The 18,890-nt window shown below is 43.5% G+C and overlaps 1 protein-coding gene across 1 annotated transcript in view; it reads right to left on the bottom strand.

Moving 5' to 3' along the window:
• Positions 1–10,832: 10,832 nt before the first annotated feature.
• LOC147213944 (xylosyltransferase 1-like) overlaps positions 10,833–18,890 on the bottom strand; it is a 59,157-nt gene continuing 51,099 nt past the window's right edge. The window contains exons 10-11 of the mRNA XM_086142435.1: positions 15,668–16,001; positions 10,833–13,226 (exon numbers count right to left, since the gene is read on the bottom strand). Coding sequence (XP_085998561.1) covers positions 12,904–13,226; positions 15,668–16,001 — 657 coding nt within the window. The 3' untranslated portion in view covers positions 10,833–12,903. The remainder of the gene's footprint in view (positions 13,227–15,667; positions 16,002–18,890) is intronic.

Here is an 18,890-nt window from a genome sequence, read left to right as displayed (position 1 = left end):
TGTGAATGGTTGCATAGTAATAGTAATAATAATAATAATTATAATTTTTTTTTATTTTTATAATTTTATTTAAGGTGCTGTATCTGACACTGGATGACACTGCATATACATATACAAAAAATACAGATTCAAAAAAACAATTAAAATAAAAGCAATAGAAGGGAGAGAGTGGTAAAAAAATATATACATATACACATATCGGTATAAATCTGCACACATATGTACATATAAATATATTTTTTCACTTTTGCACATGTTCGTACTGTTTATAGATTATCCATTTATCGTTTAGTTGCAACTTGTAAAACAACTCCCAACTTTACCTATATTTTTAACAGTGTTTATTTTACATTTGTCTATTTTTGATAACTTTTTCTTGCACCGTCCACTTTCTGCTGTTAGTGGTTGAAATTAAAGGAATACTCTAGTCTATTCTATTCTATGTATATATATACATATATGTATATGTGTACACACACACATACAAGAGAAAAGCCGAAAAGAGAAGATATACATATATGTTATGTCTCTATGACAGGTGACTGAGAGGACGAATGCTTGTATCTCTATATTCAGCCCTGTGAGAAGCCCGTCTCTCGCCCTGTTGCTCCACTGGTATAGATAATGAATGAATGAATGAATGTATATATGTTGTTAATGTAGATTGAGGGGTGGCACGGTGGTGCAGTGGTCAGCCTTCAGCCTCACCGCACGAAGGGCCCTGGGTCGATTCCAACAAGGGGACCTTCCTGTGTGGAGTTTGCATGTTCTCCCCGTGTCTGCATGGGATTTTCTCCGGTTAACCTCCCACAGTCCAAAATGCATGAAAGGGTGGTGAACGAGTGTCGGGCTTTTAATTGAGGTTAGCTGCCATTTCAGAAGGTCCCTGGTTTAATTCCAACATTTCTGCGTTGAGTTTCCTCCCATGCAAGAGGTCCAGACTTGTATGCTTATATAACGTACAAATGGTTGTATGTCTATGTAGCATAAAAATGTTAAGTGAAGGGTTGTATGTCTGTGTATGTGGCCTTGTGGCGACCGATCCACGGTGCACCCCGCCTCTCGCCTAATGACAGCTGGGATAGGCTCCAGCATCCCCCACGATCCTGAGTGCAGGATAAGCGGCAGACGCTGGATGGATTTGGATTTAGACATAAACAGTGTGGCATCATTCAGATCTCGAAGGAAGACACTTGACGGCTGAATCAGACTTCGGTTTAGCACAATTACAATCATGCAGCCGTCTAATGGGATGCACTCTCCAGACGTCTAGCGGCGAACCACCCCGAACCTATCTCGCCTTGCGTTTATGTACATTTCTTTCAGTATTCTCTGCCAGCTTGATTGGTTCTTGATCATCTGACAAGGTGCTGTCGTTTCTTTGTCCAATACAGAATGGCAGCTTCCTTCGAGGGCCCTCTCCGCAGCATCTTCATTCCTGCATGTGCTTGTTTGGTACGTCAGGAAGACGCTTATCTGGGCGTGATTACGTCTGTTCTCCTGCGAAGGTTCTGATCTTTTCTTCTGCTAAGCTGTCTGCGTGTGCAGATGTTTACCTATCACATTGCTTGTGGAAAGGTCCGCTTGCTTTTTCCTGACAAAAGATACTTGTGAATTACAGATGCATAGCAAAACCAGCTTTAATATTTGCTAGCACAATGCTAAATAAATATCTCTTTTACCCGCTTCTTCATCTGCGGTGTCGTGACTTCAGGACCAGATCGTGACAGGTTCCTCTGAAGCGGCAGGTCGCCTGTTTTTATGTCCAGATAGGATGCGAGGGTTTCAAACCGTTGAGTGTGTTTTTGAGGTTACGGGGACGGACGCCGGCCTCACGGTTCAAGCGTCCATAGTAATTACCAGCTGGGGAAACGCCGTAAATCCAGTGTGTTTGTGAGACGCTGGAACAAAGAGCAGACCCTCTGGCGGAATGGACGACTGTTTGATCCTTGTTTCCTCTCTCATTTCGTGAAAGAAGCGGTTGTTTGACTCGAGCCGTGATCTTTCCCACGACCTTGAAAAACAACAGCAGCGTTGGTCAGACGTTTGGGACCAGATCGGTCCAAGACACTCGACGCTAGAAACCCGCTAGACCTCTGAGCGTGGCAAAACACAAGATAAATGGGTTTTGGAAATGTTAGCATTTCCTCTTGGCCCAGGTCGAACCAATGGGAGCCAATTTAGCGCATCATGATAGCGACTACGGTTTAGAGGGTAAACAATCATGGCTGACAAACAGCCTGCTGTCGCTGTTGTTAGCACAGCGACATGATCTTTCCTCCATTATTGTAGCTTGTTGTGTAGCTCGATCTTTGTTTCGGTATTCCCGCTAATTCACGTCGTCTTCCTTTTACGCCACTACTTCCCATGTCCCGCCTCCTCTTCTTGATTGTCCGTTGGCGACGTGCGCTTGCGGTGCACCGAGTCGCCTCAACGGCTCAAAACATGTATGCTTGACAGCAAGCGAGAGTTGCGGCCTCAGCCGTTCATGGCACACGCTAAAAGATTTCTGTGCCGGCTAGCCGCGCCCGCTTTCCCCAACATGGCTGGCAACGCCGCAGGAAATTAATTCATCTATTAATTTTTATGCTAGCTTTAGGCTAGGTGGCGTCAGGGAACCATGTTATTGGCTATGCAGGTCGTAAAAGTACGCAGCACACAGCTTCCGGTTCTGCTTGTACTCGGAGTTTACTCCGTCTGTAGCCTCCTGAAGGTAGATAGTAAGTGATAGCGTATCCGCCAACCTCCGTTATCCTCATGTGCATCTTTGTTTCAGATCAGCTCGCGCTTGTCGTGGATAAATCGTCGCAGGGATGGGGATTGAGGGGGGCGGGGGCGACATTTCCAGTGTGTCTGAGTGTGACAGGGGGTTATTGTTTAAGCAGCCATGACGCTGCGGTTGGACCATAACAAACATGCAGGGAGGAAGTCAGTGGAGCTCATCCGATATTCAGTGTGGCTGATGAAATAATACATGCATACCCTTGAGCTGTCACAAGTTCTCCAAACCGAATACATTTCAGCCACCGAGATGCATCAATGGCGTCCTTGGAATAAAGGGGTGGGGTGGGTGGCGTCGGCGACAAATACACTGATGCCATTAAGGATGTTTACGGCCAGCCGGGGCCATCAAAACAAGCAGCCGACGCGATAATGGCGTTTTATCGCCCCTTTCAAATCGACACGGGAGAAACCTTGTTCTTACAATGCAGACAGAGGCGGCGGAGACGAGCGCGTCGCCTTTTAATTTGCACGCGCTCATTATTTCATTTGGTCCGAGTAAACAGGCATCCTCCAGGCGTGTGAAAGGAAATGGACGACTAACACACCGACCACGGGAAATCTGCATAGATATTACACATATCGCTTATTCGGAAGCCGTCGATAAGAAGCAAAAAACGACTATATGGGATGCTAGCATAGCGGTTCTATCAGTTGCTACATGTTAGCTTCCCATGCTTTTCTTCAGCGAATTTTCACACGGAGGAGGAGGTCGACGGTGAACTCCAGAAAATTCAAGGTCACATACGGGAACTTCCTTCGTCCATGAAGTATTTTCACGGACTGAGTCGTCTCCACGGTCAGAAATTTGCAGGCACTTTGCGTCGCCTCCCTTTCTGATTCTTACCAGACAGATGCTTGTGTTGTTACACATTGGAATTCCTTTAAGTGTGTGTGTGTGTGTGTGTGTGTGTGTGTGTGTGTGTGTGTGTGTGTGTGTGTGTGTGGCCCGCACGCGATGTGGCGCCTTCCTTCACTGACGCCTCAGTTTTTCGGTCATTAAATCCTCGATCCTGGTGTTTCATTGCGAAAACTCCAATCTCCAATTGGCCGATGTCTTTTTACACACATCAGACTTTTAGCTAACACCCAGTTAGCCCAGGTAGCCCAGCAACTGTTAGCCAGTATGATAATGCTAATCCAGCGAGATAGCCAGTTGCTAACCTCCACCAGGCTAGTGTCTGCAGGAGCTTTCAGAAGCTGCTTCAGTGTCATACAAGGAATTCATGGACTGATCTGTTCATTCATTCATTCATTTCTACCTTCTCATTTAAGATAAGATAAGATAAGATAAGATAAGATAAGATAAGATAAGATACACTTTGACACTTTACAGCCTTGACTTTCACTTTTTATAGTTTTATTTGTATTTCTTACCCCCCCCCCCCCTTTTTTTTTTTTTACTGTTTATACAATTTCCTACTATTATTTATTATTGTTATGTTTTACTTGAAACTCTGGCACAACAATTTTCTTCGGGATAAATAAAGTTGTTCATATTGTTATTTATTCTTATAAGATAAGATAAGATAAGATAAGGGAAACTTATTGATCCCCATAGGGGAAATTTTATTGTCACCCCAGTGTAACAGTTACAGTGTCAATAAATGTAAATATGAATCTAAATAGAGACAATTGGAAGATAGCAAAAGACATATACAAATAAATAGACAGCAGAGAGAACAACAACAACAACAAGGATAAGAATGGACAACAAAATGGAAAAAAAAAAGCAAGGGTGAAATAGAAGAAAAAAACAACGTTAACAACAAGGATAGGAAAATAAACAGAGTGATGAAAAAAATAAACAAAAATAAGCAGGATGCGACCCAACCTCCAACTTACGGACCGGTACAGGAAACAATAAATAACTAACCTTATATCCATTTTATTTATTATCCAAGCCTGAACAACGTTTTATTTTGAAAAATGACCAAATTCTCTCCGTTACACCCTTGACTCACGGTCACTTGATACATGAACGCTAATATTAAACCCAAAGGCCAGCAAAACGGGTAAAAAAACAGACGTCTTTGAAATAAGGAAAAGGGCAATACCAGGAGGCCAACTTAAAATATATATTTTTCGCGACCGGCTCTGCAGAATATGCGTCGCCCGGCTCTCCAGTGAGGCAATGAAGCCTTCAAAACTGCTTCACCGCCAGAGAGGATGTTACTCTGGTTATGTTGTTGACGTATTTCAGGAGGACACTGCTAACACAAACACACAGTGGATTCATGTTTATTATTACATTTACAAAATACCACCATTTTCATGTTGGTCCTATCATTTTATTTTGTTGTATTTATTCCCCACACCTTAAAAGGCGGTCCGTGAAAATAGTCTACGCAAAAATGGTTGGGGATATTCAACCGTTCACATCTTATTTATATCATATAGAAACATACGACAATTCAGTCATTCATTCAAGAAAACTGGTGAAGGGAAATTAAAAATACCTTTACAGTGCAAACCACTGATCAATATATGTTATATGTATGTCATATTTATGTTGTATATTTGTTATATTTTCAGTTATATTTTTTTCCCTTTAGCCCATTTTTGTGTCACTTGTGAGGTTGAGCTGTGTTATGGACACACACACACACTCGCGCGTTGGTTGACGACTCAAAGCTAGAAATGTCAGCCCGACGGCGAGGTGATGATGTGTGAGATCTCATAAGGGAATCGGACGCCTCCTGGCGATATCGCTCATTTGACGGGAAATATCGCACAAAGCTTAATATCGGACTCGGCGAGGAAATGAGATGACGAGAGAAGTTTTTCGTTTCTTGCTTCCAACATCTCAGGTCTCTCCGTCAGCCATTTTGAATCCTTCGGCAACACATCTATTTTTAAACAGAACCTCGCGGTTATTCGGCGCTTGTGGAAGAAAAAAAAAATAAAATCTGACTTTTTTTTTTTTTTTCCCTGGAGGCTTTTCGCCTTTAAAACTTTTGCCAGCTGGGATGTGAAATGTCGATGTTCAGAAGCGCCGGCTGCATGTTCCGGAAGAGGCGTGAGGAGTGTGAAATCGATCCCGTCGAGTTGCTGACTTACACATAATCTGTTGTTTATCGTCTTTACTTTTTTTTTTTCACGAGGCGCCATAGCGCCCTATGAGCGGCGGGGCCACGCTGTAAATCAGTAGATTTTTAAGAATAAATTTAATTCCTTCATGCGTGCACAATCACAAGCCGCTTAGTAGAAACTAATACCTCTGTAACACACGTGTAATGCCAGTGTCATAGACGTGCAATACCTATGTAATACACCTGTAATACCAATTAGTACGCGGTTAAACCTACAAAACAAACATGTACTACCAATTTGATACGTCTCATACATGTAATACACATGTAATGCTATTAGTACACATGCAATACCTATGTAATAAACACATAATACCAATGGAGTAGAAGTGCAGTACCTAATTAATACACGTGAAATACTAATTAGATACATGTAATGCCAATGTAATAAATGTGAATTTCTATGTAATATACATATAATACCAATGTAATACATGTCTAATACCATGTAATACACATGTAATACTATTAGTACACATGTGATACCTATGTAATAAACATGTAATACTAATGTAATACAGTGTAATACTAATGTAATAGTCTAATACCTATGTAATACACATGTAATACCCACATAATACACGTATAATACCAATGAAGAGTCTAATACCTATGTAATACACATTTAATACCAATGGAGTAGACGTGCAGTACCTAATTAATACACGTGAAATACTAATTAGTACACTTTTAACCCTACATAACAAACATGTAATACCAATGTAATAAATGTGAATTTCTATATAATACACATATAATACCAATGTAATACATGTCTAATACCATGTAATACACATGTAATACTATTAGTACACATGTGATACCTATGTAATAAACATGTAATACCAAGGTAATACAGTGTAATACTAATGTAATAGTCTAATACCTATGTAATACACATGTAATACCCACATAATACACGTCTAATACCTATGTAATACACGCTCAGTAACTTTTAGGCTTTTGATTTTTCTGTATTCATATTACGAAAAAGCGAGGCATGTTTTGCCCACTTAGATCGCCTCTCCGTCTGTTTCCAGTGGTTAAAAATGTCCCTTTGCGTTGTTTTGGTATTGTGCTTTATCGCTCTGAGTGTTTCCTGGATGCACAGAGGGCCGTGTTTACAGTAGCAAGAGATGCTTCCGGCCGATACGGAGCGGTCTCTTCCTCTCTGGGGAAGGGAGGCGGTTAATCAAGCCGCATGTTTGTTACCAGGCTTGCGGTTTAAAAAGCCGTCGTGGGTGAATTCTCCCGCCGTTAATCCGCGCCGCGTTTCCTCCCAGACGCCATCAGTTGAGCAAACATGCGCGGAAATGAAACCCTTCATCCCGCTGCCGGCGAATCCCAACAGCGCGACTCATTATCGCCCGTCCGATGGGATCCGTCGAGATCCTTTGATCGGGACCCGGCGAACTCTCTTGGGGGGGCGGGGGGGGGGGGGGGGGCAGGCCGGGGGTCTTCGGGGAAAACACCCCATCACATTCGACGGTGGCTTCCTAATGCAGGCTTTTGTCGTAAGCGTGGAACCGGTTGTTTGTCGTGGGAGCGGCCCCGAACCCCCGCCCTCCCTTCCATCCGCAGGATAATTCGTCGGAAAACATGTGGGAGCAACTAGCTGCGCCCACATTTTGGCAGGGGGGAAATGCTCGGGCCGTGAAGTGATGTTTAAAAGCCCAGAAATCATTTCCAACTGTGACACGCCAGTCGGGGCACGTTGTAAAACGTCTCTCAGCCGAGCAGGTAAAAGGCTTCTGATGGCGGCGCTCATTTATATCTATTATTAATATTATTGTCTGGCGTTGTGCTTTAAAAGAGGTGCATCCCATCCCATCCGCCCCAACCTTCCAAGGATTTTGGAGATCAACACTGAAGTGCACGGCGTGATTCATAGTATTAGCAGTAAAAAAAAAAAAAAAAAAAGGACCGGAAAGGTTAACATGAATTCCTTCTAGTTGCGAGGTTTTAATCTAATCCAGGCTCTTCATTTATCGTCTCTCCATCTTATCCTGCTCTCTGGGTGGCAGCAGGCCAACAGCCAATCCCTGCTCACGGGAGGCGGGGTTTAACCCGGCGCACACCTGTCAATCACAGCGCCGCAAAACAGAGAGACAATGATAATACTACTAATAATAACAATTATTATCATGATTCCGATGATTTGGCCAAGGTCAACATTTTGATTTTTTCTTTTTTTTCTACCTTTATATGTATACGTATTTATAATGAAGAGATTTTTAGCACACATCACATGATATAAAATAGGTTATATGTAGAGTAAATACATTTATAAAAATAAATATTTCTGTTCAAATTCCTTGGCAACAGGAGTTAAGCCTGACCTAGATAGATAATTAATGGTTATTAACACATTTGTAGATGAACATATAAATATGAAAAATGTTGATTAAATATGTATAATTCAAATGAATAAAAACATATACTGAATGTAGTATTGACATATTTATGCACAATGAAATAAAATAGATATAAAATGAGGTGCAAACCTGGTTCCTGGTTCAATTCTAATTAGTATGTAAGGTTTTATATACAGGACTGTCTCAGAAAATTAGAATATTGTGATTATTGTGACGAAAACAAAAATTTAATACATTCTGTATTCATACAAATCAACTGAAATATTGCAAATCTTTTATTATTTCAATATTGCTGATTATGGCTTACATCTTAAAACTCAAAAATCCCATCTCAAAATATTAGAACATCATGAAAAAGTCTTTTTTTTTTTAATTGCATTACAGAAGATAAAGAACTTCATCACAATATTCTAATTTTCTGAGACAGTTCTGTAGGTATAGTTGTGGAATCATGACCAGCCTTAAGATTTAATATGTAGATATTGTATAGATAAATAAAGATATAAAATTGACATTGAGTGTATATTTTCATTCATTATTATGTTTTTTGCTAATTTGATAAATTCACTTGTTGAATTGAATTTTATTTTGTTTTATTATTACTATTATTATGGTACTGTACAACTTTAAATATCTATATCTATATTTAAATAGAAATTAATAAGGAGATTATATCGAAACAAATATCTGAAAAGTATCCATTGTTTTGTTTATTTCTACTCATCCATTAATGACATTATATTATTAGGTTCAATGTTGATTTCATGAATACTGTGTATATACATTTGAAAATGCCATGATTCACATATTAAATAAATATTATTCAAATATGCAATGATTAATAAATACATCTATATCTATATCCACCCTATATATATATATGTGTGAGACTAAAGTGAAATTAAATGTCTAAAGATGTGTCAACAGAAATAAAGTTTACATTATACATACATAAATGTTGTATGTTTTATATATTATATGTGTATATAATACATATATGTGCTACATGCTACATGTATATATGTGTATATAATACACATATACACATATATATGTATATATGTGTATATGTGTATGTATATTATATGTGTGTGTCTATAGAGATGTGAACTAAAGATTTTAAGATGAAATATTGAATAGACTGAATACATTGTAAAATGAAAATAAAGATATGTATATGTATGTATGCCTGTATGTGTGTATGTGTGTATTCTATACAATGTTTAATTGGTGTATAATAATTGGTGAATATTAGTGTGTTTGTATGGCGGTGGTTTGTTGATGTTGAAGATGATGTTTTGTGTGTACTGTATATACAACAAATTTAATGAAGTCCCATTTTAATCTTCACATGTTATATACTTATATATGACATGAGAAATGAGAATTTTTAAAATTTTCTATATTTTTTCCTTTATTTACTTGAAACACTTGAAAATATAACCAATTTTTCAAAATGTAGAATATATACTGTACATCTAAAATATCTTAAAGGATGTATAAATGTACATATTGCAATAAATTTGATCAAATCAAGAATCAAGATTTTTAATTCATTGTGTAGGCATAGTGAAATTTTGTGACGAGAGCTCCCGGCTCAGAGCATGTAATATGTGTGTGTAATACTTAATAAAAGATTAATGCACATTTTAACTGTGCTACCTCTTTTAATTTTAATTTGGTTTGTTCATTTTTTTTAATTAAAATTAAGATTTTACTGCATTACAATTCACATTTTACATAAAACTCATCAGCTTGAATAGACTTAATGACACACTACATACAAACTTTTGTTTATAAAAGTTTCTTTTATAGATTATATTTGTGTATTCATTTATTCATAAAATGTCATTTTAGTAAGATTAATATTTCATACTATGTATATGTGTATTTACTGAATATATATTACATACATTTCAAATGTATATATATCTAAATACCCCCAAAAGATAACCACATGCATGTATATATATATATATATGTATGTGTGTGTGTATGAATGTGTGTGTGTGACTGGAGTGTGTGTGTGTGTGTGTGTGAGTGTGTGTGTGCGTGTATATATGTGTGTATATCTATAGAGGTGTGTGTGTGCGTATATATGTAGGTATATATGCATGTAGACAGCGGACACACACGCACACTCACAAACACTCACTCACACACATACATATATATATGTATACACACGCTCACACCCAGTCACACGCACATTTATACACACATATGTGTGTGTATGTATATATATATACACAAATATGTATATACACACATACATACATATGTATATATATTTATATATATATTTATATATATATATACACACATTTGAAATGTATGTAATAGTATAGAGTATATATACATATTATTATTATGTTATATATATATATATATATATATATATATATACTATACAACACGCACAAGCACACACACACATTTATCCATGTATACATATATAGATATATCTAAATATATTTATATATACATATGTGTGTACTGGTGAGAATAGAATTGAAGACAAGTTAATTTATATAGTAAACATGTCATAAGTTATGTAACAAACTTTTTTAAACTTCTCCATTCATTTCATTTTCAATTTAGAATTTTATTACAATAAATTTTTCTTTAGTACATATATACAGTATATATATATGTATATATATATATATATACATATATATATATACAGTATATATAAAAGAAGCTGTTCATTATATTACCCCCCCCACCCTCTGTCTCAGCAAAGTCAGAGTGAGCAGTTTTTTACCACATAATTTTATTTAAAAAAAACAACAGCGGTTTGGAGAAATAAAATAAAATAAAATAAAATAAAATAAAAGAAGCCAGTTGGACAAATGAATCTCCCACAGGGAAGATATAAAACCATAGCTGAGAAAGACACGGCCACGTTTATATACAACAGCAGACATCTTTGTTTCGGCGTCACGGGGCCGTTGCCGCGGCGTTCTCCACGTTCGAGCCGCATCCCATAATGAAACAGGGGTTTCGATGGACAGAGAAGGTTCTAAAAGACAGCTAAGGCACACAGAGCCTCCCCGGAAAAACAAAAACAAATGAACGTAATGGGAGGGCGGGTTGGGGGAGGAGAGGGGCCAGTTTTAGATAAATTTGTGCAACAGCTGCTCCACAATACATTCCAGCAACAACGACCACAATCTGGCACGTGAGAATTTTCGGAAAAAAAAAAAAAAAAAAGGGCCAGGTTTTGTTCTCGCCGCCCGAAACGCCAAAGCGTCTCCGTCTTTGTCTCGACGGCGTCCGTTCGTATTTACACCAGGATACCCTCGAAACAACATTTACGTACAAAAGACTTTATATACATTTCTTCCTCGCTTTTTCGTCGTTTCTGGTACAAAAGAAGGGACTCGTTCATTCCTTTTTTTCCCCGAAGATGGTCGCCGTTAAAGTCACGCCGAGGGAGACGGCGGCGAACTTTGGCCGAATGCGTGAGAAACAAACAAACAAACAAATTAAAAAACACATGGTCCTTTACAAGATGGTGGCGTGGCGTGTCAGGCGACCGCGGATCGAAAATCCCGAATTATCTTCGGAGGATCCGGGGATTGTCCGCCGGGAGACGTCTTTTCGTTCACCCTTCCGAAAAAAACAGAAAAGAAAAACCCGAAGACGAGAAGATCTACTCAGACGCGACAACACCGACTGACACACGGGCCGTTAAAAAGGTGCGCTCTACGTTCGGGGGTGGTTTGGCCTTTGTAAATAAAGGCGGCTTTTTCTTTACAAAAAAATATTCATCATGCTGCCAAAGCAGCGTCGCAGTTATTTAGTCACTGACTAAAAATAGAATCATTAATATAAACTTAAATAAATAGTGACTCGTGGACTTTTTTTTTTTTTTTGTATGATTATGTACAACAAGGTGTCACTGACATGACTGGAAGAAATCAAAAAAATAATATATATATCTATATATCTATCTTTTTAAGGTCAGCTGGATTTGTTTGGGTGTTTGAGGCAGGTCGGCGGAGGGAACCCTCCCGTTTGGCGAAATTGGGAGATATTAAAAAAAAAAAAAAGAAAAGAAGAAAAATAAGATTCTTCCCTCTCTTCCCACCCCAATTTTTTTTTTTTTTTTTTTTTGAAGTAACTGGCTCCGTCGGTGATGAAATCCCGTCGCGGCGACGTGGAACGGAGCAGGCACGTGAGTCGACCCCCCCCACCCCCCACCCCCACCCCAATCCCCCTTCTGTTTTTTTTTTTTTTTTTTTTTTTCTTCATCGCCCAAATTTGTTCCGGCGGCGGAATAAAAAGCCTCGAGAACTGCGACGTTTGATCGCGGCGGGAAAAAAAAAAAAAAAACCCACCCCACCGAGAGGGGAGAGGAAAAGAAAAAAACAAAACAAACAAATACACGGAGAAAAAAAAACTGAAATAGCAAAAGCCGGCGTAATCCTCTAAAAAAAAAAAAAGGAGGAACCCTGCGGGAGGATGTGGAAATCCCCCCCCCCTTGCTCTCCGTCCAGACACCCTTTAAAAAGAGGAATCGCTTTCTTCTTTTGTTTTCCTTCACCCAGAAAGAAGAAGAGCGCCGCCCTCCTCCCCACCTGGCGACGCCGCCCGGGAATAAATAAAAAGGAGCAGCGACTCTTCGGTCCAGCCGGAAGGCCTCGCTGCTACCTGATGCGCCCGTCGGCTCGCGGCGGCCCCAGCTGGGCCTTGGGGTCCGGGCTCAGGGAGCTCCAGGGGTTCTTGGCGCAGGCCGTCATGGCGGGGCAGGCGGTGGCGCCGGCGGCGCAGACGCCCGCCGCCTCCCAAAGCTCCCCCGTCAGGCCGTCCAGCCAGCGCTCCAGCTCGCCGCCCGTCAGCGCGGCGTTCCTCTTGGCCTGCTCCACGTAGCCCAGGCTGACGGGGATGTTGAGCACCGGGTTGAGGCCGTGGAAGCTCTGCTCCATGTAGCTGTTCTTCACCGGCCCGTTGTGGAGCTTCAGGGCGTCCTCTGGAGAACAAGCGCTAGTTAGCAAATGCTAATTTTTCGGTGTTTTTATTTTTCGAGCCCCACGCCCTCGCTTTTTCCTATCACGTCGGAAATCCCGGTTCTCCCCCCCCCCTGAAAAAAACTCCCCGCCGGAGCTGCGAATTCCACACCGGCGCTCTACCCGGCGCAGACTCTCACGCCCAGACGAGAGCAGACGTCAGCGCTTTTCGCCAGCTGGTGCGGAGAAAATAAAAAAAAAAAAGGCGTCGGGGCGCGACGTTCTGCGGTGAGGTCACGCCAGCGTCTGGGCCCTTTGCCGTGCACGCTCGGCCGTGCGTGAAGAGACGGGCCCGGCCCGTGTGTCTGACCGGGGGGGTGGGTGGGTCGGGGTGGTCACGGCGCCGTGCACGTGAAGGCAAGTGGACAGATGTTCTTCACATGGAGCCGCTAGATGGACAGCCAGCATGAAGAATCAGTGCTTGATGTTTGAGGCGCCTGCTTGCAGTGCGCTAAGGTCTTAGACACACCATCCATCCATCCATCCGTCCATCCATCCATCCATCCATCCATCCGTCTTCCATCCATCCATCCATCCATCCATCCATCCGTCTTCCATCCATCCATCCATCCATCCATCCATCCATCCATCCATCCATCCATCCAAAAACCTATCCATCCATCCATCCATCCGTCTTCCATCCATCCATCCATCCATCCGTCTTCCATCCATCCATCCATCCATCCATCCATCCAAAAACCTATCCATCCATCCATCCATCCATCCATCCATCCATCCATCCATCCATCCATCCATCCATCCATCCATCCATCCAAAAACCTATCCATCCATCCATCCATCCGTCTTCCATCCATCCATCCATCCATCCATCCATCCATCCATCCATCCATCCGTCTTCCATCCATCCATCCATCCATCCATCCATCCAAAAACCTATCCATCCATCCATCCATCCATCCATCCATCCATCCATCCATCCATCCATCCATCCATCCATCCAAAAACCTATCCATCCATCCATCCATCCGTCTTCCATCCATCCATCCATCCATCCATCCATCCATCCATCCATCCGTCTTCCATCCATCCATCCATCCATCCATCCATCCATCCATCCAAAAACCTATCCATCCATCCATCCATCCATCCATCCATCCATCCATCCATCCATCCATCCATCCATCCATCCATCCATCCATCCATCCATCTGTCCATCCATGTATCACATAGACATACATGTATAGTGATTGATTTTGATATTGATTGACACAATGTTTTTCATTACTACATTGATTCAGAGCGTAACCAGTAAACATTGCTGAGTATGTGTGCGCTTCCACGTGGTAGCTCGCAGTACCTGCAGTAAAATGAAGTACCCAGAGACTGAGAAGTGCACGTTCTAACTGAGACCTGCCGACTGAATAAACTCAAAGACCCTCTCTTTCCATCCATCCCATAATCTTTGTTTCGGGGTCTCGGGTTTGGAGGACGTTTCTGGCACCGGACGCAAGGCGTCGCTTATCAACGGGAACAGAGGACAGAGATTCTTCATCGAGGCGGGATTCCAGACGGCGCGACATTTAACCGAGCGCCTCCAATAAAGCGAAGTCTGATCTCCCGCGACACAGAATATCATCCAAGATGGATCCGGAAGGACCGCTGGAAATGAAGAATAGCCCTCGAGCGCCGAAGCCGCCCCGACGAGACGGAGCTAAATGAACCCAACCGGCCGCGCTGGAGAATTTCCCCGCTGTCGTCCCGCAGAAGCGACGCTGGGAGAGGAGTTTATTCAGGCGGGAAAGGCAGGAAATGCGTTCGAGCGACTTTCACGACAAACCGACGCTCCCTCCGCCGATTGCGATATTGTTTTGGAAGAGCCAAGCGCGCCGCTGCGCCACACGCTCCGTCCCGCAGGGGACGACTTAACGGCAAACAAGCGGCGTCTGCACCGATTTCAACAGCCTGTGCGAGTCTGCAGATATTGTTGACCGGCAAGTAGGTTAGCGAGTCAGTGTTGTGTCATTTAAGGCTCTTTAGCAGTTAGCATGTAGCTAACGCTGCGTCCACTGCCGAAGCGGATGGCGCTCATTAGGCGGCGAGATGGTCGTCGTTTGAGCTCCGATCATCCGTCAAAGTCAGCCCCCGGTTGACTTACTGCGCACGACGCCGCAAATTACCGCTGAAAAATGGCGGCGGAGCCGAGCCGGCTCGGCTGTGACGCCGACGCCGAGGATTTATGGCCGGGCGGCCGGATTAGTCTGCGCCGAGCGGGGGGATTCCACCCAAACAAATCTACAACGCAGGTAGTTTTCTGATGAATGATGATCGTCTGCGGATAAATGGCGGGCCCCGGCGCGATACGTCTTACAGGGCTATTTGTACAAATAACACGATCAATAGCAATTTTGTGCTATGCTAAAACAAACGGGCGGCCGTGCCTCACCTTGTCGGATTGGCTGATGCTTATTAAAGGCCAAGGGGGCGACCAGGAATCGCATCTCGGCCACGGGGCTCCAGTGGTGCAGGATGCGCACGCTCCACACGCCGGGCCGCAGCGGCAGGTTGAGCGGAGGCCGGTAGTGGGTGAACTCGGCCACGGCGTCGATGAGGATGTCGTAGGTGGCGGCGATGACGTTGGTGGGGTCGATCCACACCACGGTCACGGTGACGTTGGGCCCCTTGCTCCACTTCTGCATGCCCACCGTCTCGTCCGTCGGGCCCATCAGCCCGCCGAAGTTCCTGAACATGCGTTCCTTGGCGTCCCATTCGGTCCCGATCTGGGAGAGGGAAAGAAACGGACGTGAACGTCACCAATATCTTCCCCGACCTTTTTTTCCCAGACGAAAAATGTAATTTTCGACACTTCACGCAGCGTGAACGCGACAGATCCCGACAGAGTTAAAAACACAGCCGGCAAATGATGAGACGCAAAAACAGGTGGAGCGGAGAACCAGCGACAAAACTACACTCGGATATAAAAATCAGAGTTCGACATTTACCTCTTGGTCTCGTGCAACTCTACCTGTAAGTGCAACTATAACTGCAACCGCAACTGTAAATGTAACTGCAACTGCTCCAATAACTGAAACTCTAATTGCAACTATGCCTGCAACTGCTTCTGTAACTGTAACTGTAACTGGACTATAGGCCTATCTGAAACTGCAACTGCACCTGTAACTGTAACTGTAACTATAACTGTCACTGTAACTGTAACTGCATCTGAAACTGCAACTGCAACTGTGCATGTAGCTGCATCTACAATTATAACTAGTGCGCATGTAACTGTAACTGCACATTTTTGGTAAATGTGCAGTTATAGTTACAGCAAACTACACCATCTGAAACTGCAGCTGCACCTTTTACATTACATTACATTACATTACATTATATTACATTACATTACATTACATTACATTACATTACATTACATTGCATTTGGCAGACGCTTTTATCCAAAGCGACTTACAATAGAGGACATAGGGACTGCAAATACACTTGCAAATACACGATGCACAGGAAAAATACAGAACAGTAAGCTTGGGTTAGTTATTTTATTTATTTATTTTTTGATAAAGACATACACAAACATACACACTCACACACACACACTGCATAGCCTTACTTGGTGCCTAACCTGATCTGGGGCATCAGCGCAGTAAAAAGTCCTGAAAGAGAAACGTTTTTACCTGTTTCTTGAAGGTTGAGAGAAACAGGTACCTGTAACTGTAACTGTAACTGTAACTGCACAGGAAACTGCAATTGCAACTACAGTTGTAAATGAAACTGCCCTTGTAACTGTAACTGTAACTGTAACTTCAACTGCGACTGCACTTACAAATAACACTGCAGCTGACTGCCAATGCAGGTGCAACTGTAGCCAGCACTGCAACTGCAGAGGCAACTGTAACTGTAACTGTAACTGTAACTGACACCGCCACTGCAAATGCATTTCCAGACTGCAGAAACCGCAAAGCTGCGTGCTGCGCAACGCCAGAGACCCCGAGCGTTGGAGCCTGATGGGGTGGGGTCGGTCGGGTGTGTGGGTGTGTGGGAGTGAAATGCGGAAATGTGAGAGGGACGGAGCCTTTATGAGGCGCTGAGCGGCTGATTAGCGCGCTGACGATCAATGGCTGACTGGAAGTGACTCCGTATCACATCCTGTGAGGGCTGGGATTGGAATGCGCTGCATAAATAGAAAGTACTTACACAAACGAGACAATGCCTGAGTATCTGCGCGCGCGTGTGTGTGTGTGTGTGTGTGTGTGTGTGTGTGTGTCTTGGAATGCCGTAAAAGATACCTCACTTTCATCTCAATTATTTGACTGACCTCTGCCGTGTCGCCGCCCCCCCCACCGACCTCGGATCCTTTAAATCACTTAACAGCCCTGTTGTCCGGCGCCTCTGCAGCTTATTACTTGGTCCAAGGCTGACTCACTGGCGTGCACGTACACACACACACACACACACACACACACTGTGTGCGAGCCTGCGGTCGCAGCCACGGTGGTGGGGGGGTTCGATGGGATCTCATGGCGATCCGCAGGGGGGATTTAGTCTGCAGGTGATAAAGATCACACGGTAGGAGGGACCTCCTCCTCTGCGGCGACGCTGACTGAGCACTGCATCGCCTGCAACGCACTTCTTCTTCTTCTTCTTCTGCTTCTGCTGTTGCCAAACTTCTGGCCTCTTGGGTCTGGATGAGTGGGCGGCTCTGAGGGGCTTCCCACCTCTTCGTGTCTTCAACACACATGGGATGATAATGCAGCTTGTTGACTGGCAGGCGCCCAGTGGACCAAAGGGAGCAGAAAACGGTACTGTTGCTTCTCTGAGCGGAGGTGGGGTTTCGGTCCACGGACGCGGTGCAACTCAGCTCCGCCGCCTCCCCGTCGCATCCCAAACTACGCGGAAAAGTTCGCCGGAACATCTAAGTAAGTTTCCGCGGCGACACATCACCTCCTCTCCCGCCCCTGCAGATTGAACCCAAGGTGCGTCCGCGGGCCGTCCAGGAAGCCACCGGCGGCGAGAAAGTCTTTCATTACCACCAAAGTAGGTCAAACGGGGATTAACTCCTGGCCCATTTCACCGTCAGCCCGTGGCTTAGGACGACCTCCGCGCTCAACCTGCCCCTACGTGCCTCCGACCAATAAGCTCCGGCTTAAGACCAACACCCAATCGCTCACCAAGTGAAAGGCTTACGACCTTTTCTTGCTTACAGCCCATCTTAGAAGCCAAATGCCTTTGTAGAACTAACGCCTGTGACCTCGCCATGACCTTTGGCCTTTTTTTTTTCCAATTTATTTTTTTTTCTTAGCCCTCCTCCCGACTCGCGCGGCTTAACCTATCACTCGGGTCGGGCCGTTATGACAACACCTTTCATTTGGGGCCGGACGTTTATCGGCTTTACTCCGGGGCCGTTTCACGCGGCTCCCGTCGACCGACGACGGCGAGCGTCCGCTCGGGTGTTTGGCGTCTAACTCAGATAAAGGGAATGTAATCACTCCCGTCCCTTGACCTCTGTCGGACCATTTCTCCGTCTTAAATCCTGCCCCCCCCCCCCCCCCCCCCCCGTTTAATGAGAAATATATAAAATCTCAGATCTTCAAGTCCGGCTTTACTTCTTCCTCCTGACCTTAGGGGCTCGGCAAACCTTGACTCCAGGTTGTCGG

Source organism: Fistularia commersonii, chromosome 35, assembly GCF_037954325.1.
Source record: "Fistularia commersonii isolate RoL2024-O1a breed Wild chromosome 35, RoL_Fcom_v1.0, whole genome shotgun sequence".
In the NCBI taxonomy this organism is placed as follows: Eukaryota; Metazoa; Chordata; class Actinopteri; order Syngnathiformes; family Fistulariidae; genus Fistularia; species Fistularia commersonii.
This window is presented reverse-complemented; position numbering and strand designations above follow the sequence as displayed.